This window comes from Oncorhynchus gorbuscha, linkage group LG03 (assembly GCF_021184085.1).
Source record: "Oncorhynchus gorbuscha isolate QuinsamMale2020 ecotype Even-year linkage group LG03, OgorEven_v1.0, whole genome shotgun sequence".
Taxonomy (NCBI): Eukaryota; Metazoa; Chordata; class Actinopteri; order Salmoniformes; family Salmonidae; genus Oncorhynchus; species Oncorhynchus gorbuscha.
In genome coordinates this window covers 22,714,128-22,732,360 of record NC_060175.1, presented here as the reverse complement: position 1 = coordinate 22,732,360, position 18,233 = coordinate 22,714,128, and the positions used below count along the sequence as shown (strand labels likewise).

General features: G+C 45.1%; 1 protein-coding gene across 4 annotated transcripts in view; it reads left to right on the top strand.

The window, feature by feature from the left end:
• LOC124028447 (msx2-interacting protein-like) overlaps positions 1 to 18,231 on the top strand; it is a 19,569-nt gene extending 1,338 nt beyond the window's left edge. Inside the window, exons 2-15 of one of the 4 annotated variants that reach the window (XM_046340497.1) lie at positions 653 to 973; positions 3,631 to 4,119; positions 4,389 to 4,552; positions 4,846 to 5,046; positions 5,196 to 5,359; positions 5,477 to 5,602; positions 5,745 to 5,858; positions 5,962 to 6,075; positions 6,167 to 6,267; positions 6,395 to 13,976; positions 14,101 to 14,184; positions 14,416 to 14,610; positions 16,470 to 16,628; positions 16,966 to 18,231. In XM_046340497.1, the coding sequence (XP_046196453.1) occupies positions 653 to 973; positions 3,631 to 4,119; positions 4,389 to 4,552; positions 4,846 to 5,046; positions 5,196 to 5,359; positions 5,477 to 5,602; positions 5,745 to 5,858; positions 5,962 to 6,075; positions 6,167 to 6,267; positions 6,395 to 13,976; positions 14,101 to 14,184; positions 14,416 to 14,610; positions 16,470 to 16,628; positions 16,966 to 17,097 (9,946 nt within the window). In that variant the 3' untranslated portion in view covers positions 17,098 to 18,231. Of the gene's footprint in view, positions 1 to 652; positions 974 to 1,000; positions 2,741 to 3,630; positions 4,120 to 4,388; positions 4,553 to 4,845; positions 5,047 to 5,195; positions 5,360 to 5,476; positions 5,603 to 5,744; positions 5,859 to 5,961; positions 6,076 to 6,166; positions 6,268 to 6,394; positions 13,977 to 14,100; positions 14,185 to 14,415; positions 14,611 to 16,469; positions 16,629 to 16,965 lie in introns of those variants that run through there. The other 3 variants (XM_046340504.1, XM_046340511.1, XM_046340516.1) reach the window with 3 other exon arrangements.
• The last annotated feature ends 2 nt before the right edge of the window (positions 18,232 to 18,233 follow it).

The following is an 18,233-nucleotide window of genomic DNA, read 5'->3' as shown; positions in this document are numbered from 1 at the left end:
TTTCAGTGAAAGTGCAACTATTGAAGAACCAACATTTGGCTTCTTGGCATTTTTTCAATGACTTCAAAATAACAGCAGAACACCCTATTTTCACACTAATAATAGATTCCTATTAAAGCATAATTGTAATCCACAGGTTCCACTGACCCTCATATTCTATGTAAGATGATTTAGTAAAGGAATAGAACAACTTTAAGTTGAGAAAAGTAATTTTATTTTTTTAAAGTTCACTACACAAAGGTGCCAAAATGATTGGGCCTCCATTTTTAAAGGGAAAGTCCATTCAAAGGTATTGTTTGGTGGGGTTTTTTCTTAGTCCACTGTTGATAGTCCCAATGCTTTGCATGTCAGCAGTCAAGTTTTCAAGATATTGGACTTTAAAGAAGTGTCACCGGCCACATCATGCCGGTGACTCTGCTTCTTGAAAGTTTAATATCACACACACATATATTTAATGAGTGGATTTTCCCTTTAATGCTAATTTGACTAATTGGCTGCCAGGCAAAATCGAGCTCCTGTGCTTTATTTGCTGTTTAAAAATCTAGCTACTAGGCTAGCTATTATATTATTGTGCTTATCATAAGTCTGAATGGACGCGTACATAGTATTTCAATAGTGTGACATATTTTCTCTCTTTGTTCTTGCTCCTTAGCTATGGACGTGTCGAGAGTGTCAAGGTTCTGCGGAAGCGAGGGTCGGAGGGCGGCGTTGCAGCCTTTGTGGATTTTGTGGATATCAAAAGTGCACAGAAGGCTCACAATGCTGTCAACAAGATGGGGGACAGAGACCTGCGCACTGACTACAACGAACCTGGGTCTGTCCCTAGTGCTGTTCGGGGCCTTGATGACAACCCCCCTTCGAGCAGTCATGGGCGGGATGTTTCAGGATTCTCTAGGGGGGCAGTGGGTCCAGTGTTTGGCCCCCCAGTGTCCCTCCACACCAGAGAGGGGCGGTATGAACGGATAAGAGACTGGTAAGTGGACATAGTCTCCCTCTGAAGTACTGGGGGATCGTGGTGTCAGTAAAAATATATATATATTATATCCCGCAATAACATAATTTCATTGTTGGGTTATTAATACATCAAGGGCAATAGATTCCTTACATTTTTACATAAAGGTAACCTAGGGAACAATCCCTTTACCATCTGCACAGACCTGGCCTTTTTTTGCTGGATCTAAGTTAATTGTTTATGCTAATATATTTGTCATTAAAGAGGTATGGATGTATGAGGTATTATTCAAAATTTTGGATTTATTATGTGAGACGTATCCTGCTTTCACGTTGGATATTACACCTGTGGGGAATATCCTGGTGAGTTTGGATATATCACATTTGTTGGATTTTATCCTGGTGTGTTTTCGGATATTTTTATTTTACAAACCATGGATTCTAACCGCGATTTACCTGGGATCGTCGTTCTTTGGAAGTAAATCGTTGCCTGGATGGATTAAATACCCCTATATTTTCTTGAGAATTATATTCAGGCAGGTTTATTCACCTATGGACTATTCATCAGAGAAGACAGGGAGGATTGTCATTTTTTCCTCACCACCTTTCCACTGCTGGGCAGAGAGCATTTTTCTGGAAGTCTCCAAACCAAGGATATCTGCTATTCGTCTGGATTTAAATAACATCATGGACCAAGGGATGTAAGTTGCCATCGTAAGGATGTAAGTTGGCTAGTTGTCATCACAGGGCCCCATCAATACATCATTCACAGCTAGTTGGTCATTTTCAGACAAGGGAATTTACATTTTACAGGGTATAATTGTAATTTAGTATGGAGTTTATATCAGAAGGAACCTAAGAGAAACTGAGGAGTAACAGGATCACCTATCAAGAAATTCCATTGGAATATTTTTCAGAGAGAGATGCCCATGAAGACAACTGAAGACATGCATTATGGATGTACCTGCCTCATGGAAGTAACCCCCACATTGGATGTAAGGATGTTGGGTATAGGATGTACACAGGTGTAACCGCACTTCTTTTGTTGGATTACTCTGCTTCAGTGTGGATTTAGCTGTATATCCTCTCAGCATCGGTATTTGGGGTTACTAACAAAGAACAAACGTCTGCATTTTCAAAGAAAACCGAATGAAGCCTGAAGATGTCATCTACACAGTGATGGGAGTAGACTGTCTATTTTCCCCTTGGGATATGTAATAGTGCTATTTTAAGGAATTCATTACGTTGCAGTGGACTAGGATTATTCCGTGCATTATGGTGAGAGAACATACTGTTTTTTTACTGGAGGGTATGCTAACTGGATTGCTAGTTTTGAAGAGGAATAATACAGATCTCTATTTTGGACAGTAATATGCAGACAACTCAGACTTGTTCCTTTTTTCTAGCAAGTTGGATATGTTTTCAGTCTATCCGGTCTCTAGTGTCACTTTTGAAATGCACCGCTATGCCCTTAAGTGTGACTCATGTTTTTTTTTTCAAATGAAACCTGTATCAATCGTTGTCATAACAAAATCAATTTCTTTGGTTGTTTTCTTTTTACATCAAACGAAGCGATTAAGAGATGATGGATTATACCTAAGATGCCTACCCTACCCAGTGTTCTACTCGAACATCAGACTCTATACACATGAAGACAAAATAACCTTTTTGCTCAAGTTTTTTATATTTTTTAATCCAAATGATTTTTTGCTTTTTATTCCGGCTCACACAATTCTGACGACCTAGAATGTATTTGGGATTATAGGTTCGGTTACTGCTTTTGGAAAAGGTTGGTATTGTCCTGCCCACTGCGTCTCTTTTCCTCGTCTCCTGCACTAATTGTTAGAGCTTTTAGAGAGAAAATATGCAGCTGCTTGGGCCAGAGGGCTTGTTTTTCTTTCTCTTCCTTGCTCTCTTTCTTTTCTGTCACTTTTTCTGTCTCTCCCTTTCTTGCCTTTTCTCTTAGTTACTAGGTGGCTTAATATAGACTAGTTAAGATCTAGCAGGTCCACCAGGATTTCCCTCAACTGCCAAGACTCACTGTTCTTACTTAATTCAGAAATTGTATTTGATCTCAGTAGGAACTCACTTGCTCACTCTGACAAATGTGATATGACACAGCTTCTAGATAATTAGAATAAATGCAAACGATGGAGTTCAATAGTTTCACAGATGCGGTTGTTACGTTTGGCCAACAAAGAAATTCTCACAATGTGTGTTCATGCATTTTTGAGTCTCAAGCATAGCCTTTATGAAACTAAACCTATCCAAGGGTTACCTTACTCTATGCTAGAGCTGGGACGATAAATAGAAAGTTATTGACACCAATCAGTTATCGCAGGAATTTTGCTGGTATCGTTCATTACGATAAGTAGCTTATACTAGAGAAATGCGTAGTTTGAAATGAATTCAGTTTGAATTGACCAAATGCCCCTCGTGTATTCTATTGCTTCTACTGGAATCGCAAATGATTGGCCTGTATCTTCATAGACCCGTGCTCAGCGGGGTCCCTGTTTGTGTGTATTTAAGTTGACATTTTAACAGTGCACTGCCTATTTTAAACTTCATTGTGTGTTGGAACTAATCTGTATTTTTGGAGTCACACTAACACTCGCCCTCTCTATATCTACTCTGTCTCTCTCCCCTATCCATCCATCCTTTGCCTGTGTCTTCCACCAGCTCAGAGACCCGGGAGCGTGCATATGATCACAGCCCCTATGGACACCATGAGCGCACTGGCACTTTTGATAGACAGCGCCACTACAACGCAGACTATTACCGTGATCGCACCATGTTTGCAGCTGGAGTTAGCCCTGGGCCAGGAAGTAGCAGTGCAATGGGTGGGAGCTTTGAAACCCCAGAGCCTCATTTTGAGTCCAGGATCCGAGGAGATCCCTTCACCTTGTCTAGTGCTGCACGCCGCGACCCCTATCGAGATGACAGGGGACGTCGTGTTGACAGGACTTACCATCACCGCCGCAGTCGATCATCTCATTCCTCACAGTCTCGACACCCCTCCCCGCAAAGGACCACGGGACAAACACCCAAAGCCCCCCATTCCCCCAAAAGAGCCCCCCTCTCCCCAGAAAGAGGTCCGTGCTCTAGGTCCCGCAGTAGGTCCTCTAGCTCTGATTCTGTCAGCAGCACCAGCAGCACTGGCAGTGGCAGGTAGGATGTGCTTTTGTGATGGTGTGGATGTTATTGTTTGTATGGATGGAGCACACATCAGTCAATTAGCCTATGTTGTAGAGAATGTAGCAAGATAAGGGAACATATTCCACTTATCCAGTTGTGAAATATCCTGCTTGACTCTAGGATTATGGAGAGAATATCACTGACTTGAGATGCATATAAATGTACCCTTTTCTTTAGTCAAGTTAGCTGAAGACCCTCTGAACATTACCCCCTCTCTTTCCTCACATTTGTCCGTTTGGCAGCAGCGATTCAAACAGCAGTTCAAGTGAAGGGTCTCGTGCACGCTCTGTTCAGTCCTCTGCTACACATGCACCTCCCTCTCAGCCCTGTTCCATGGTGATGGAAGGTGATGAGCCACGCAGAAGCTTTGGCATCAGGGTGCAGAACCTACCAGTGCGTTCCACAGGTGAGTACCAAGTACCAATACCTAGCAGCATACTCATAAACATGCAGTCTGTCTGGACTTTGCTGTGCACCTTGACATTCTGGTTACACTTTGCTGGGCATCATGACATTATGAAGGCGGTCACCAATAAATGTCGTAATCCTCTGCCATTTCGTGTCTACATGTTCAGCTGTAGAGGTAGCTAATCAAAGCATCCCCATTCTCCACCTTGACCTAACATTTTATTTTGTCCCTCACGATGCAGCTGCATGACCCATATCAAGCATCAATTAACTGTCCATTTCCCCTGCCAGACACAAGTTTGAAAGATGGACTGTTCCATGAGTTCAAGAAACATGGGAAAGTGACATCTGTGCAGATCCACGGGGCCTCAGAGGACCGATATGGTCTGGTGTTCTTCAGGCAGCAGGAAGACCAAGAGAAAGCCCTCAACGTCTCCAAAGGAAAGCTTTTTTTCGGCATGATGATCGAGGTTTCTGTCTGGAACGGCCCTGGTATGAAACTTTTTAGTGTCGTAATGTAACATCTGTAAATCTTTCATTATTTGAGTTTGGGCCTTAAATCCTAATGGAGTTGTAATGAGCGGTCATTCACATACTGTTGAGTGTACTTCTATTGTCTTGTTTAGTGATTGTAATAGAAGTCTTTCCCTCAGAAACTGAGAGCGAGAATGAATTCAGGCCATTAGATGGACGGATTGATGAATTCCACCCCAAGGCCACAAGGACCCTGTTTATCGGCAACTTGGAGAAGACCACCAGTTACCAACAGCTCCTTGATATCTTCCAGCGCTTTGGAGAGATTGTGGTATGTATGTTACTGCACACTGATGGGTTGTGCAAGTTAAATATCTCTTCTAAAAAAATGCCAGAGAATTGCCTGTTTTCTTTTAAATATTTAATAATTTTGTCATCCCTCATACAGGATATTGACATTAAAAAAGTCAATGGTATTCCTCAATATGCCTTTGTGCAGTATTCTGATATTGCCAGTGTCTGCAAAGCTATAAAGAAGATGGATGGAGAGTATTTAGGGAGCAACCGGCTCAAGGTATTATTCATAAATCTATATTGCCCTTACCTCTAGTTATCCATGTGGGTACAAAAGGAATTGAGTTCAGTGATACAGAACTACCCTCCGCAATTATTATTGCCAATGTTTTTACATCCTGTGTTTTCGGTCTCCTTTGCAGCTGGGTTTTGGAAAGAGTATGCCCACAACATGTGTTTGGCTGGACGGTTTGGCTTCCAACATCACAGAGCAATATCTCACACGCCACTTCTGCCGCTATGGACATGTAGTCAAGGTCTGCCCTTTTTTCCCTCCCCAATGTTCTTGGAATCCCTGACATTTTTGATACTATATTAGAGAAGTTGTTCTCAACAAGATTTCTGCTTTTCTTCTTTTAGGTGGTGTTTGACAGGTTGAAGGGGATGGCTCTCATCTTGTATAACAACACAGATTTTGCACAGGCAGCTGTCAGGGAGACCAAAGGCTGGAAGATTGGAGGCAACAAAATAAAAGTATGAATAAATATGTTTCATTAATCAATCAGTGACTGACATTTTAACAGTAAACCAGATGAATGAAGGGAGCTAATTTGTTTATTTGCAGGTGGATTTTGCCAGCCAAGAGAGTCAGATGGCTTTTTATCGCTCTATGCAGGCCTCGGGGCAAGACATTAGAGACTTCTATGAAATTCCAACTGAAAGAAGGTAAGGTTCACATTTGTAATGTGAGATGAATGGAGGGAATACTTTGAATTACTTGTTTTCTGGTGTACTTATTGGTTCTCACTTCAAAAAATTCTCCCCTCCTATTCCACAACCCCCTGCTTTACAGGGAGGAACGACCAAGACCTCCATACCATGAGTTCTCAGCAGAAAGAGCTTACTTTGAGAATGTACGCACCCCTGGCACCATTTACCCCGAAGACCCTCACAGAGACTACCCCGCCCGCAGCCGTGAGCGGTATTCGGAGTTGGAGCATTACCAGGGAGAACACTTTGACCCACGCTATCATGAGGACCCTCGGGAGTTCAGGGATTATCGAGATCCTTTTGAGCAGGACATTCGGAAATACACATACATCCAGAGGGAGCGAGAAAGGGAGCGGGAGCGCTTTGAGGCAGACCGAGTCAGGTGGAGCCCGTCTCATCCACGGCGCCCGATCACCCCTTCTGCCTCCCCTTCACCATCTGAGCGTGCTCCCAGAGACCCAGAGCGACAGGTCTACAGCCAGTCCTCTGAGCGAAGTGGTAGTTGCAGCTCACTCTCACCACCACGCTTTGACAAGGCTGACAAGGCTCCTCCATTGGAACATGGAGCCAGCTCTAAGAGTGAGAGGTTGGAAAAAGACGCCCACTTGGTTGAACCTGAGCGTGGAGCTGGGGCTGAGAAAAGCAAGCGGGGAAGACGAAAGGAGAAAGGTGACAAAGAAAAAGGGGAGAAGAGTAAATCAAGGAAAGGAAAGGTGCAATCTCCCGGCATCCCACCATCTGAGATCAAGCTAGATCCCAGCCTGGATGGAGGCTCTGGAAGGGGAAAGGTGTCGGACCAAGACAGCCTTGAGAGACAGATATATAAAGGTGACAATGACCCTCCTCCTTCAGATCCGGCAGCGACAACCTCTCGCCATGAGCCTGTGAAAAGTGAGAGACTTGAGTCAGGGAAAGGTGAGATCGCAGACAAGGATGTTAAAACACGATCCAAGAAACACCAAAAGTCTGACACTGGAAATGATGGGAAAGATCCATCACTGGATTCTGATCGGCTGGCTGCGAGAAAGAGGCGCTTTGGAGATGCCAGTGGGAGGACCATTCGGCAGAAGAGGAGAAGGCTGGAGGATGGGAGTCAACCCCCAGACTTTGGAGCAAGCACTGCCTTTTCAAAAGAGACGGATGGTGACAATAAGGCTCAACAAAAAGACTCCCAGCGGAGGGATTCAAGATCCAAAACGGAGAGGCTGGTGTTTCCTGGTAGTCAGGATCCTGTAATGAGAGGACAGGAAGTGCTGCCCGAGGGGAGCATGGACCCTATAGACTCAAAACGCCACAGCATGTCTAGAAGGTTCTCCCACGATGGGAACATGGATCAGGATAATGCAAGAGATCAAGATCCACCAAGCCCTTTCAAATATGGTGCACAGGACAATGACAAGGGTGTCAAGGAAGAGCCTCTGGATATTGACCTCTCCCAGAGTTACCGCAAACAGATGGAGCAGAGGAGACTTCACCAACAGCTCCAAGAGCCAGACAAACAAGAAAAAACAGGAAGTCCACAAGACTTAGAAAGGGAGGATCTTGAACACCGCAGTCTGGTACATGAAGTGGGAAAGCCACCTCAAGACGTCACAGATAATTTCCCATCTCATAAACTCAAGAAACTAGAGCAATTTGATGCAGATATTAGTGCCAAGAGGGGGGACCGTGTCTACAGGAGCTTCCGGCAAAAGAGTGAAGATCCTGAGTGGAACAACACTGCATCTCCAGGCTTGCAACACTTCTCTCGTCGTGCTGAAGATCCTGAGTGGAACAACACTGCATCTCCAGGCTTGCAACACTTTTCTCATCATGGTGAAGAGGACTTTGCTGTATCTTCACACCTCAGGGAGGTTAAAACAGAGGATAAAAGCCACCCAGACCTGGAGCTGGCAGTCAAAAGGACACATACAATGCAAATGTCCAAGTCAAACACTCCTTTACAAATTAGTGAGGAAGAGCGGGAAAAACGTTGGGAAAGCAGAGTCAAGCAAGATTTTTTACCCGACTTAAACTTCTCAAGAGGCATTGCAAAAAATCCACACCATCGCAAGCGTTTGGAGTACGGAATTGTGCATGATTTGGAGCCTGGGGAAGTACGATCCGATTCTGAGGAGGATAGAGAGAACAAACCACACTCTCCTATGCCCTCTACTTCGGTACCTTTGTCTGACAGGCAGAGAGTGGACAGATTTTCAGACCCTAAGCTTGCCACCTTGGAAAGGATGAAGTTCTACTCCTTTGCACTTGACCAAACCATCACACCAGATACCAAGGCCCTGCTAGAGCGAGCAAAGTCTCTGTCCTCCTCTAGGGAGGACAACTGGTCTTTCTTGGACTATGATTCACACTTTGCTGGTTTACGCAGTAGGAAAGATACTGAAAAGGTAGAGTCAGCACCTCGACCTACACCCTCTTGGTACATGAAGAAGAAGAAAATTCGCAGTAGTGGGTCTGAAGACAAACTAGATGACCGGAAGGAAGAGCCCAAGCCCAAGCCAGAGGAACATGAACGCAGGGAACTGTTTGCCTCACGTTTCCTTCACAGCTCGATATTTGAGCAGGACTCAAGACGTCTTCAGCACCTTGAGCGAAAGCATGAGGACCCTGAGCAGAGTCAGCAAACTGGTCAGCAAGGCCCGGCAGACTGGCAGCCTGACACAGAACCAGTTGTCCTCTTCCATAGCCGCTTTTTGGAGTTCACACGGCTTCAACAGCAGAAAGACCAACCGCTACCGGATGTGAAAAGGGCAGATTCAATAGATGACAATAGGGTGAAGTCACCTGAGGCAGAACAGCAACCTCTGCAGTTACCGAAAACCTCAGAACTTGTCATGGATCCAGAGATTAAACCTATTAGCCCAGCTGAGGACATGATTTCCCAGCCTCCACTTATGCCCAAGGAGATATCTCGACCCAAGCAGATGTCTCCACCCCTTCCACCCAAGCAGATGTCTCCACCCAAGCATATATCTCCACTCATTCCACCCAAAGAGATGTCTCCACCAGTGGAAACACGTGTCATGTTTACTCCATCCCTAGAGCCAGCTGCTCTAGAACCTTTGACTAAAGAAGAAAACATAAAAAATGAAACGCTCCCTCCCCTCCCGCAAATGTCTCCCCGTTCGATGTCTCCCCCTGCTTCTGTTAATTTAGTAGCCCCCGAGCCCATTCGTTTGGTGAGAAAAGTTAAAAGATTCCCTAGTGAAGAGAAATCTAAAGATATAGCTCAGGATATTAAAACATTGACCCCTGAGCAGTCTTCCAACAGTGATTGCCATATTCATAAAACGTTATTGAGTCGTTCTGAGCTTGAGCTGGCACCTCCTGAATTACCACCTGAATTGAAAAGTTCCACACCACCTAACCTTGTTGATGAGATATCAAAAGAGGATACCAACACTGAAGATACAGACACTCATACAGAGGTGGAAAAGAAACTTGATCTTAATCAGATACAGGTGCTTGTTGATAATGAAACCAGGGATGAGTCAATTTCACCACAGAAGTCCAAGAACAAAAAGAGTAAGTCTCCTACTCAAGTCCCACTGACTCCTTTGGTTTCAGCAAATAGTTCAGAGAAACCGCTTACACGCAAGAGTGAACGCACAAAGCGTGCATCATCCCCTAGAGCGGAGTCTTTGAAGGGAAGCTTGGATTCCAAATCCACAGGCAAGTCTCCCATACATGGTGCAGACCCCGAGCATGGCACAGAGCAAAGTATGTATGTTGGAAGAGCAAGACGTAGAAATGTGAAATCTGTATATGCCACCCCAGTTGAGGAAGATGCCACTAAAGGGACTGGAAAGGATGTAACTGAGTCACCACGTTCTGCACGAAAGCGAGGTGGAGACAAAGACAAAGAAGCAGCCCCTCAGCAACCATTAGAACAGGATTCACTTGCACCTATCACCTCAAGGCGGGGACGTCCTCCTAAGAATCGGCAAAAAGGAGAGGACATGTTAACAGCTAAAGGGGATAGATCAAAAATGGAGACCAAGGATACGGACTCCAATGAATCAGAGAGTAGTGAAAGAATCTCAAAAGTGTCAAAAGGCAGACATTCTCCTCATGGTCATAAAGTGTTGGCAAGTCAGTTACCCATGCCCACAGTGACTGGATCCAGTAGGAAGGGGGGAAAAACGGAGCCCCCTGAAGATGTTGCTCAACCGATAGATTTTACAGAGGAGGACAATTTGGCCATGCCAGATTCCACTGTCTCATGTAAAGAAGATTCTGTGGTGCCAGTTGTGACAAAAAAAGAGAATGTCAAGCAACAACTAGGAACAGAGAAATCAAGAGATCAAGACGGGCAGAAAATTGACTCTATTGACGAGAAAGCCAGTGGAACTAAATTAGGTGAGAAAGAGACTGAACCTCCAGTCATGGAAGAACAGCCTGTTTTGGAGAAGAGTGGGAGAGGAAAAGCCCCACGCTTGACACGGATTCCAAAATCTCCTGTCCTCAAGAACCTCAAGATCAGACTAAATGTCACTGAGGTGAAAGATTTACTTCAAATGGGAGATGAAGAACCCGGAAATCAGGATGATTCTTCTAAAAAGACTAAACCAGGCGAACCTACTAATGACCCATTATTATTAGAGCCTAGTCCAGGACAAGATGTGAGTTCTAGCAACGAGGATAAAGATGGGGTGACAGAGAATAAGCCTCCAATAGATCCTAAAACTTTGCTACAACAGGAACAGGAGCTGGAGCAAGCTGTGGAGAACATTGCTAAGCTGACAGACCCAACCCTCCCAGCTGAGCCACCCACTCCACCTGCCCAACCACCTGCAGAATTAAAAATTGAGACTGAAGAAGACAAACCAGCCAATCCTGCTAGTGAGTATGAACTTGCTGCTGCAATTGATTCCATTATGGGTGAGGATATAGCCGTCCCTCTGCCCCAAGAGCCGGTAAATAGTGCTGTTGTGGATTCAGATCTAGAGATTCCAACCTTCATCCAGCCGACCAAGGAAGCTGAACCTGTGACTAACATATCTCCTGTTCAGGGGGAGTCCTTTTTCCCAACCACACCCAGGAAAGGTGCTAAGGGCAGAGCTAAAACACCGAAGCGGTCTAAGAGCCAAAAGTCTAACAAAAAGGATGCTGTAAAAGAAAGTTCATTAGACCTGGAGAACACCTCTGTTATCACATCAGACAGCACACCCTCCAACGAACAGCCTGTTCCAGAAAGTATTCCCTCATCTACAGTTGCTGGTGTCATTACAGCCACCTCTTGGAAGCCTGAAACGGCGCATTTGGCTCCCAAGACTACAGACATGCCTAAAGAATCAAAGTTGCCTCCAGCCCCTGCAGAGCAACCTCCACCTAAACATCTGAAACCTGTCTGCCCCACAACCAAAAGTCCCACTCTCACCAAGCCTCATACACAACCACCACCACCAGAGTGCATCTCACCCTCACTTTCTCCACCCCCAACCCGGCCAAACATCAGAACCACACAGCCAAGCAGGATTGCAGTTTCCCCACCAGATTGGCTCAACCAGTCCAAGGATGCAATTGTCCCTTCCTCTCCTAGAGCATCAGCAGCTCCCGTAGAGAACCCAGGACTTCCCCTTGACTCTGAGCACATGGAGACTGATCACAACATCAGTGACTTGCGTAGGATTCTCATGAAGCACAAAAATGTTTCACTCCCAGTCCCAAGCAGTAGTACTGCTCCTTCCAATCTGGGCACCTCGTCCCTTAGGGATCCTCCACATCCTTCTGATGGTAATACTCCAATGGTTGTTGTACCTAGTAAGGCCCCTCTAAATGACAACAGGCTGCCATCTCATCCAGCTCAGCCTGTAGTCCGGCCCCCAGCCTCACTACCATCCCCTGAGTCGAAGTCTGTGATTTCTGTTATCTCCTCCACTGCCACTTCTGTTATCAGTCGTGTTTGTAATCCTCCCGACATGGAGAAAGTTAATATGTCGGTTGACAGAAATCCCTGTGTGGACATGCCACTTCCCAAGCAGGCATACAGGCCGCCCAGCATGGAGGACAGGGACAGTGGTTTGTACCATGGACCATCAGTTGGTGAGGAGGGTGGAAGTGCTGGGAGGTACTTGGTTGAGAGCTCCGGTCTGGGTACGGGCTCTATCCCAGGTCTAAGGGTGAATACCTCAGAGGGAGTGGTGGTGCTGAGTCACTCAGGGCAGATCAAGGAGGGACCACAGAGGATCAGTGCCAAAATCAGCCAGATCCCACCAGCTACTGCAGTTGACATGGAATCTCAGCAGCTTGTGTCCATGCCCCAAATAAAACAAGAGATGTATACCCACTCCCAGTCAAACACTCCAAAGTGTCCTCAAATACAGACAGACCATGGGCATCCTAAGACGCAACAACCTGTGTCTGCTATTAAACAAGAAAACACTGGTATGGAAAAGTTAGAATCTCCCTACCCATCAGGGCCTCAAGGAGTTGTGAAGAGGCTCCAGCAGACGGTTAGTAGTCCACAAGTGATGGGTTACCATCATCCAGAGTTCACAATGTTATTGAAGCATCCAAAAAAAGTGGATGGAGCTGATGCTATGACTGCTGATGGGGGTAAACCATCTTGGAACTCTGCCATAAGTCCTGCAATGAGCCCCCACTTGCCCTCTCCGGCTGGCAACCACGTAGGCTTTGTTTCCGGCTCGGCCACTGACAGAACTCCATCACATCTCAGTGGGGTCAAACAGGAGCCCCGTTCTCCTCGCAAGTCAGGCCACCCACACTCTCCGTTCACTAAAGTGTCCTCTCCCATTGGCGGTTCCTCTCCGAAAGGCCTCCCTGGGATGCTGCCCTCTGGCCTTCCCGCCATGCAGCAGTATGTCACCAGTGTCCACCACCCTGAGCAGTCTGTTATCATGCAACCTCACAGTGCTCACAGTGGCATTGGCAGGATGTCACCCCATCGTGTCTCCCAAGCAATCCCCATGGGGCACCTTGTCCAAGGAGAGGTCAGGGTGAACACACCACCCCTCTCTGTGATGAGTTTCGGGATGCATGGAGACCCTCTTGCCTCTCCCTGGTCTGGTCCTCTCCAGCAACGTCCCACCTCGCCCCAGGCGGTAGGCAGAGACATAGTCCTCAAGGTTAACCCTGGGAATGTAAGGGGCCACGAGGGAGAGCAAGAGGATGCCAGACGCTTCCATCAGGCCACAGGGAGACCATCTGCCACCCAGCTGAAACCAGAGAGTATGCAGGTGGATCCCCGCGGAGCTCTACGTAGCGGGCTACAGCTGGACCCGTACATGTCACCCAGGGACATGCGTGTGCTCATGCACCACCCGCAGGGAGAGCGCTCTGCCTCAGAACCGCACCAGGGACACATCCAAGAGACTGTCCCACCCTCTTCGACATCTACCAATATCACCTCGTCCCTGTCCCCCAGGGCACATCTGCTGACTAAAGGTGTTTCTGAGAAGGATGGCACAAAGCCACAGGAGGTCAAGAGCCCACACTCTCCTCTGAAGGATGGGATGATGGGGATTCGGCCATCTATGGCCGCCATGGCGTCCCCACAAAGGGTGCAGTTGCTGCCATCGGGGACCGGAGCTTCCTTCTCAGAGTATCCAGGAATGTACAGCAACACCCGGGCCGTCCATTCCCAGATCCCAGAGACTTCTTTTGGGGTCAACCAGGCACCTATCAACATCACTTCTGCCTTAGTGAGTTAAACACTATTCAGTGTACTGTATCTCTGCACAATTTGATAATGATCATGGGGTAGTGTCTTGAATGATGTTTGGAAAAACAACTTGTTTATACTAAAATCACTCTTCTGGGCCTCAGGGTACAGACCCCAGCCAGTCACAAGCTGATGGCAAGGTGAAACAAGTTGGACACCAACCTGTCAACATGGTGCAGCTGCTCACGGTGAGTCACTTAAGGATTTATGGAAATGGGGAACAGACAGCGAATTAGAGACAGTAAAACCAGAACGACAACTGAACAGGATCAGAGAGGTATGGGCAAGAGCTTTGGGCAAAGTGGATAGGACAAAGTGTAGTGTAGGTAAACTATTCACAATTTTATTGTTTTTATATTTTAAATATTTACAAAAATAAATGGCATTTTGCATCACTGTTTTATTTTCTGTTTGAGCAGAAGTACCCGATAGTGTGGCAAGGGCTGCTAGCACTGAAGAATGACCAAGCTGCTGTCCAGTTGCATTTTGTCTGTGGCAACAAAGCATTGGCTCTACGATCGCTGCCCTTACCAGAGGGAGGAGCGCTGCTTCGGATCGTCCAGAGAATGAGACTTGAGGCATCACAACTGGATGGTGTGGCTAGAAGAATGACGGTAAGTTATTTTCCCTATCATGAGGATGAGTCCATCCTAAATTGTGTTAACTTGGCCCAGTGTAAGTGGATGCAAACGGCGAGTGGATGCTACTTGATGAGGAGCACTTTTCACTAACCTAGTCACTAAACTAGTCACTCAGCAACTAAAGTAATGGTCCAATCATTAAGGACTGGCGAGATGGCGCCGATAGACATGGTCGCCCTGTTCATGGCTCATAAGCAACTTTAGTGTACATTTTTGTGTGTTATTTCTCACATTATTAGCTCAGAACGTCCTTTGCACTATTACATACAGCCGGAAATAACTTTTGGACATTAGAGCGGCACTAACATTCCTGAATTGGAGCATTTGTTCATACCACTTCCAAGTATATTACTCGCTAATGTTCAGTCCCTGGACAATAAAGTAACACTCTGATTTACGGAATCATGGCTCTCCGGATATACTGTCCCTGTCCATATAGCCAGCTGGTTTCTCAGTACATTGCACAGACAGGAATAAAGAACTCTCCTGGGAAAAATAAGGCAGAGATGTATGTTTCATGCTTAAAACCTCTTTGGGCTGAGATTCCTCTAACGGGACAACAGCCAGTGAAAGTGCAGGGCGCCAAATTCAAAACAACAGAAATCCCATAATTAAAATTCCTCAAACATACAAGTATTTTACAACATTTTAAAGATACTCTTCTTGTTAATCCCACCACATTGTCCGATTTCAAAAAGGCTTTTGGACGAAAGCAAACTAAACGATTATGTTAGGTCAGAGCCAAGTCACAGAAAAACAGCCATTTTTTCCAGCCAAAGAGAGGAGTCACAAAAAGCAGAAATGGAGAGAAATTAATCACTAACCTTTGATCTTCATCAGATGACACCGATAGGACTTCATGTTACACAATTCATGTATGTTTTGTTCGATAAAGTTAATATTTATATTTTAAAAAATCTGTTTACATTGGTGCGTTATGTTCAGTAGTTCCAAAATGCAACCGCTCTGTCAGATTTCAAAAAAGCTTTACCCGGAAAAAGCACACCATGCAATAATCTGAGTACAGCGCTCGGAGACCAAAACAACCCATACAGATATCAGCCATGTTGTGTAGTCAACAGAAGTCAGAAATAGCATTATAAATATTCACTTACCTTTGATCTTCATCAGAGTGCACTCCCAGAAATTCCAGTTCCACAATGTTTGTTTTGTTCGATAATGTCCATCATTTATGTCCAAATACTTACTTTTTGTTTGCTCGTTTAGCCCAGTAATCCAAATTCATGATGCGCGATCACTAGGATCACTCAAGTCAAAAAGGAGTGCCTTTGGGACAAGTCTCAGGAATGTCCAGAGCCCGGACTTGACCCATCCAACCTGACATACAGTGACATTCTACATGATTCTGTGCTTCTAAATTTGTGGCAACAGTTTGGGGAAGGCTGTTTCCTGGTCAGTTTGACATTGCCCCTGTGCACAAAGCGAGGTACATACAGAAATAGTTTGAGATCGATGTGAAAGAACTTGACTGGCATGCACAGAGACCTGACATCAACCCCATCAAACACCTTTTGGGGTGAATTGGAATGCTGACTACAAGCCAGGCCTAATTGCCTGACACCAGTGCCTGACCTCACTAATGCTCTTGTCTGAATCGAAGCAAGTCCCTGCAGCAATGTTCCAACAGTGGAAAAGCAAAGGGGGGACCAACTCTACATTAATGCCCATGATTTTGGAATGAGATGTTCGACGAGCAGGTGTCCACTTACTTTTGGTAGTGAATGCGACCAATTCAATTTTAAGGAAGAAATTCTCAAGTTCATGTACATCACATATGTCTGTTTTAACGTGTTTTTTTCTGTTTCCTGCAGGGGGAGAGTGAGTTCTGTCTCCTGCTAGCTCTGCCTTGTGGACGGGACCAGGACGATGTCCTGAATCAGACCCAGGCCCTAAGGACCGCTTTCATAAACTACTTGCAGGCCAAGCTGGCTGCAGGCATCATCAATGTCCCCAACCCAGGCTCCAATCAGGTGAGTCTCTCTGCTTGTTTGTTACTGTAGATGTCTCTGTTTTTGCATACATTCAGCCACTGCTGTTTTTTTGATAACTTCACATTTACATACAGTGGGGCAAAAAATATTTAGTCAGCCACCAATTGTGCAAGTTCTCCCACTTAAAATGATCATAGAGGCCTGTAATTTTCATCAAAAATTACAGGGCTCATATTTTTAAGTGGGAGAACTTGCACAATTTGGTGGCTGACTAAATACTTTTTTGTCCCACTGTACAAATTAAATGTTATGTTTTACATTTTGGAGCGGTCTTTAGATCGATTTCAATTGATCCATTTTTATCTTTCTTCTCCAGCCTGCCTATGTTTTGCAGATATTCCCACCATGCGAGTTTTCAGAGAGCCACTTATCCCGGCTAGCCCCTGACCTCCTCAACCGGATCTCGAATATCTCCCCTCACCTCATGATTGTCATCACCTCTGTGTAACAACCCACCCCCCTCCAGCGGGGAAAAGGAACCACGTCTTCTTATTAGTGGATGTACACCAAGTTGAGCCTCAGGAAACAAGAGGAATGGCAGGATCTTTGCTCCTGGAGACACTGGGAACATTTGGGAATAACGTGCTATTCAAACTTTTTCCAAGTCACGTCTTTTCTTCTTTTTTTCCCACACCTGTCTGGTATTTTTGTCCTTCTCAAAAGAGCGAGCTCAGGGATGGACTACACCAGAACCCTATATCTCTGCTGTATTTGTATTTATTGGGGAGTTTTATTTTTACGTAGGGAGTTACTTTGAAGAAAAAATGTTGATGTTTGATGAATAAGAAGAATGAGTGACTTCGTGGGTGGCCTTTTATTCTTCATAATTTTAATGATTTTTGTTCATTTTTAAATTCTTCATAAGAAAGGATCATGGAAGCCATTAAACAATGGCAAAAATAGACATTTCAACGTGTGTTTTTAAGTACAGTGATTATGTACAAACAAATGTCATTGTTCAGCCTTTCCCATAGAGGAAGAAGGAACTTTCAGAAACTTTTAGGGCACGTCTCAAATGGCATCCTATTTCTTATATGGTGCACTACTTTGGGACCCGGTCAAAAGTAATGCACCATATGGGGATAGGGTGCCATTTGGGATGTACTGAGATCTTTAACAAACCCCTTTTGATTCCACCAGCTCTGCTGTTCCATTTCTCTACTTAAACAAGACAAGGCTGTTCCCCTCCATCTGTTTCCGCATTATACGACCAACAGTGGGATTTAAGAGTTTTTGGAATACTGGACTCTGTAAATATTTTAAATATTTAAAACTGACTAGAACTTGGGACAACTTGACACCAAGAGACTTCCATCCAACCATGGAAATACAAGGATGTATACAAGGATTAATTAATTGTGGGTGTAAGGAAGGACTGAGGGAAATCCCTTTGTGGTGTAAATACTTGTGACACAGCAGGTTGGAAAACTTGTGTGGAGTTTGCTGAGGGCACTTCACATTTTGTTACTCAAATAAAAAATGAATCCAGAAAACTAAAACAGTCGAGCTCTTTTATCTGGATGTTTCTTTTTCTTGTTTCTCTTTGAGATGCTGTCTGTTTGAAATAAATATTTGAACATTGTG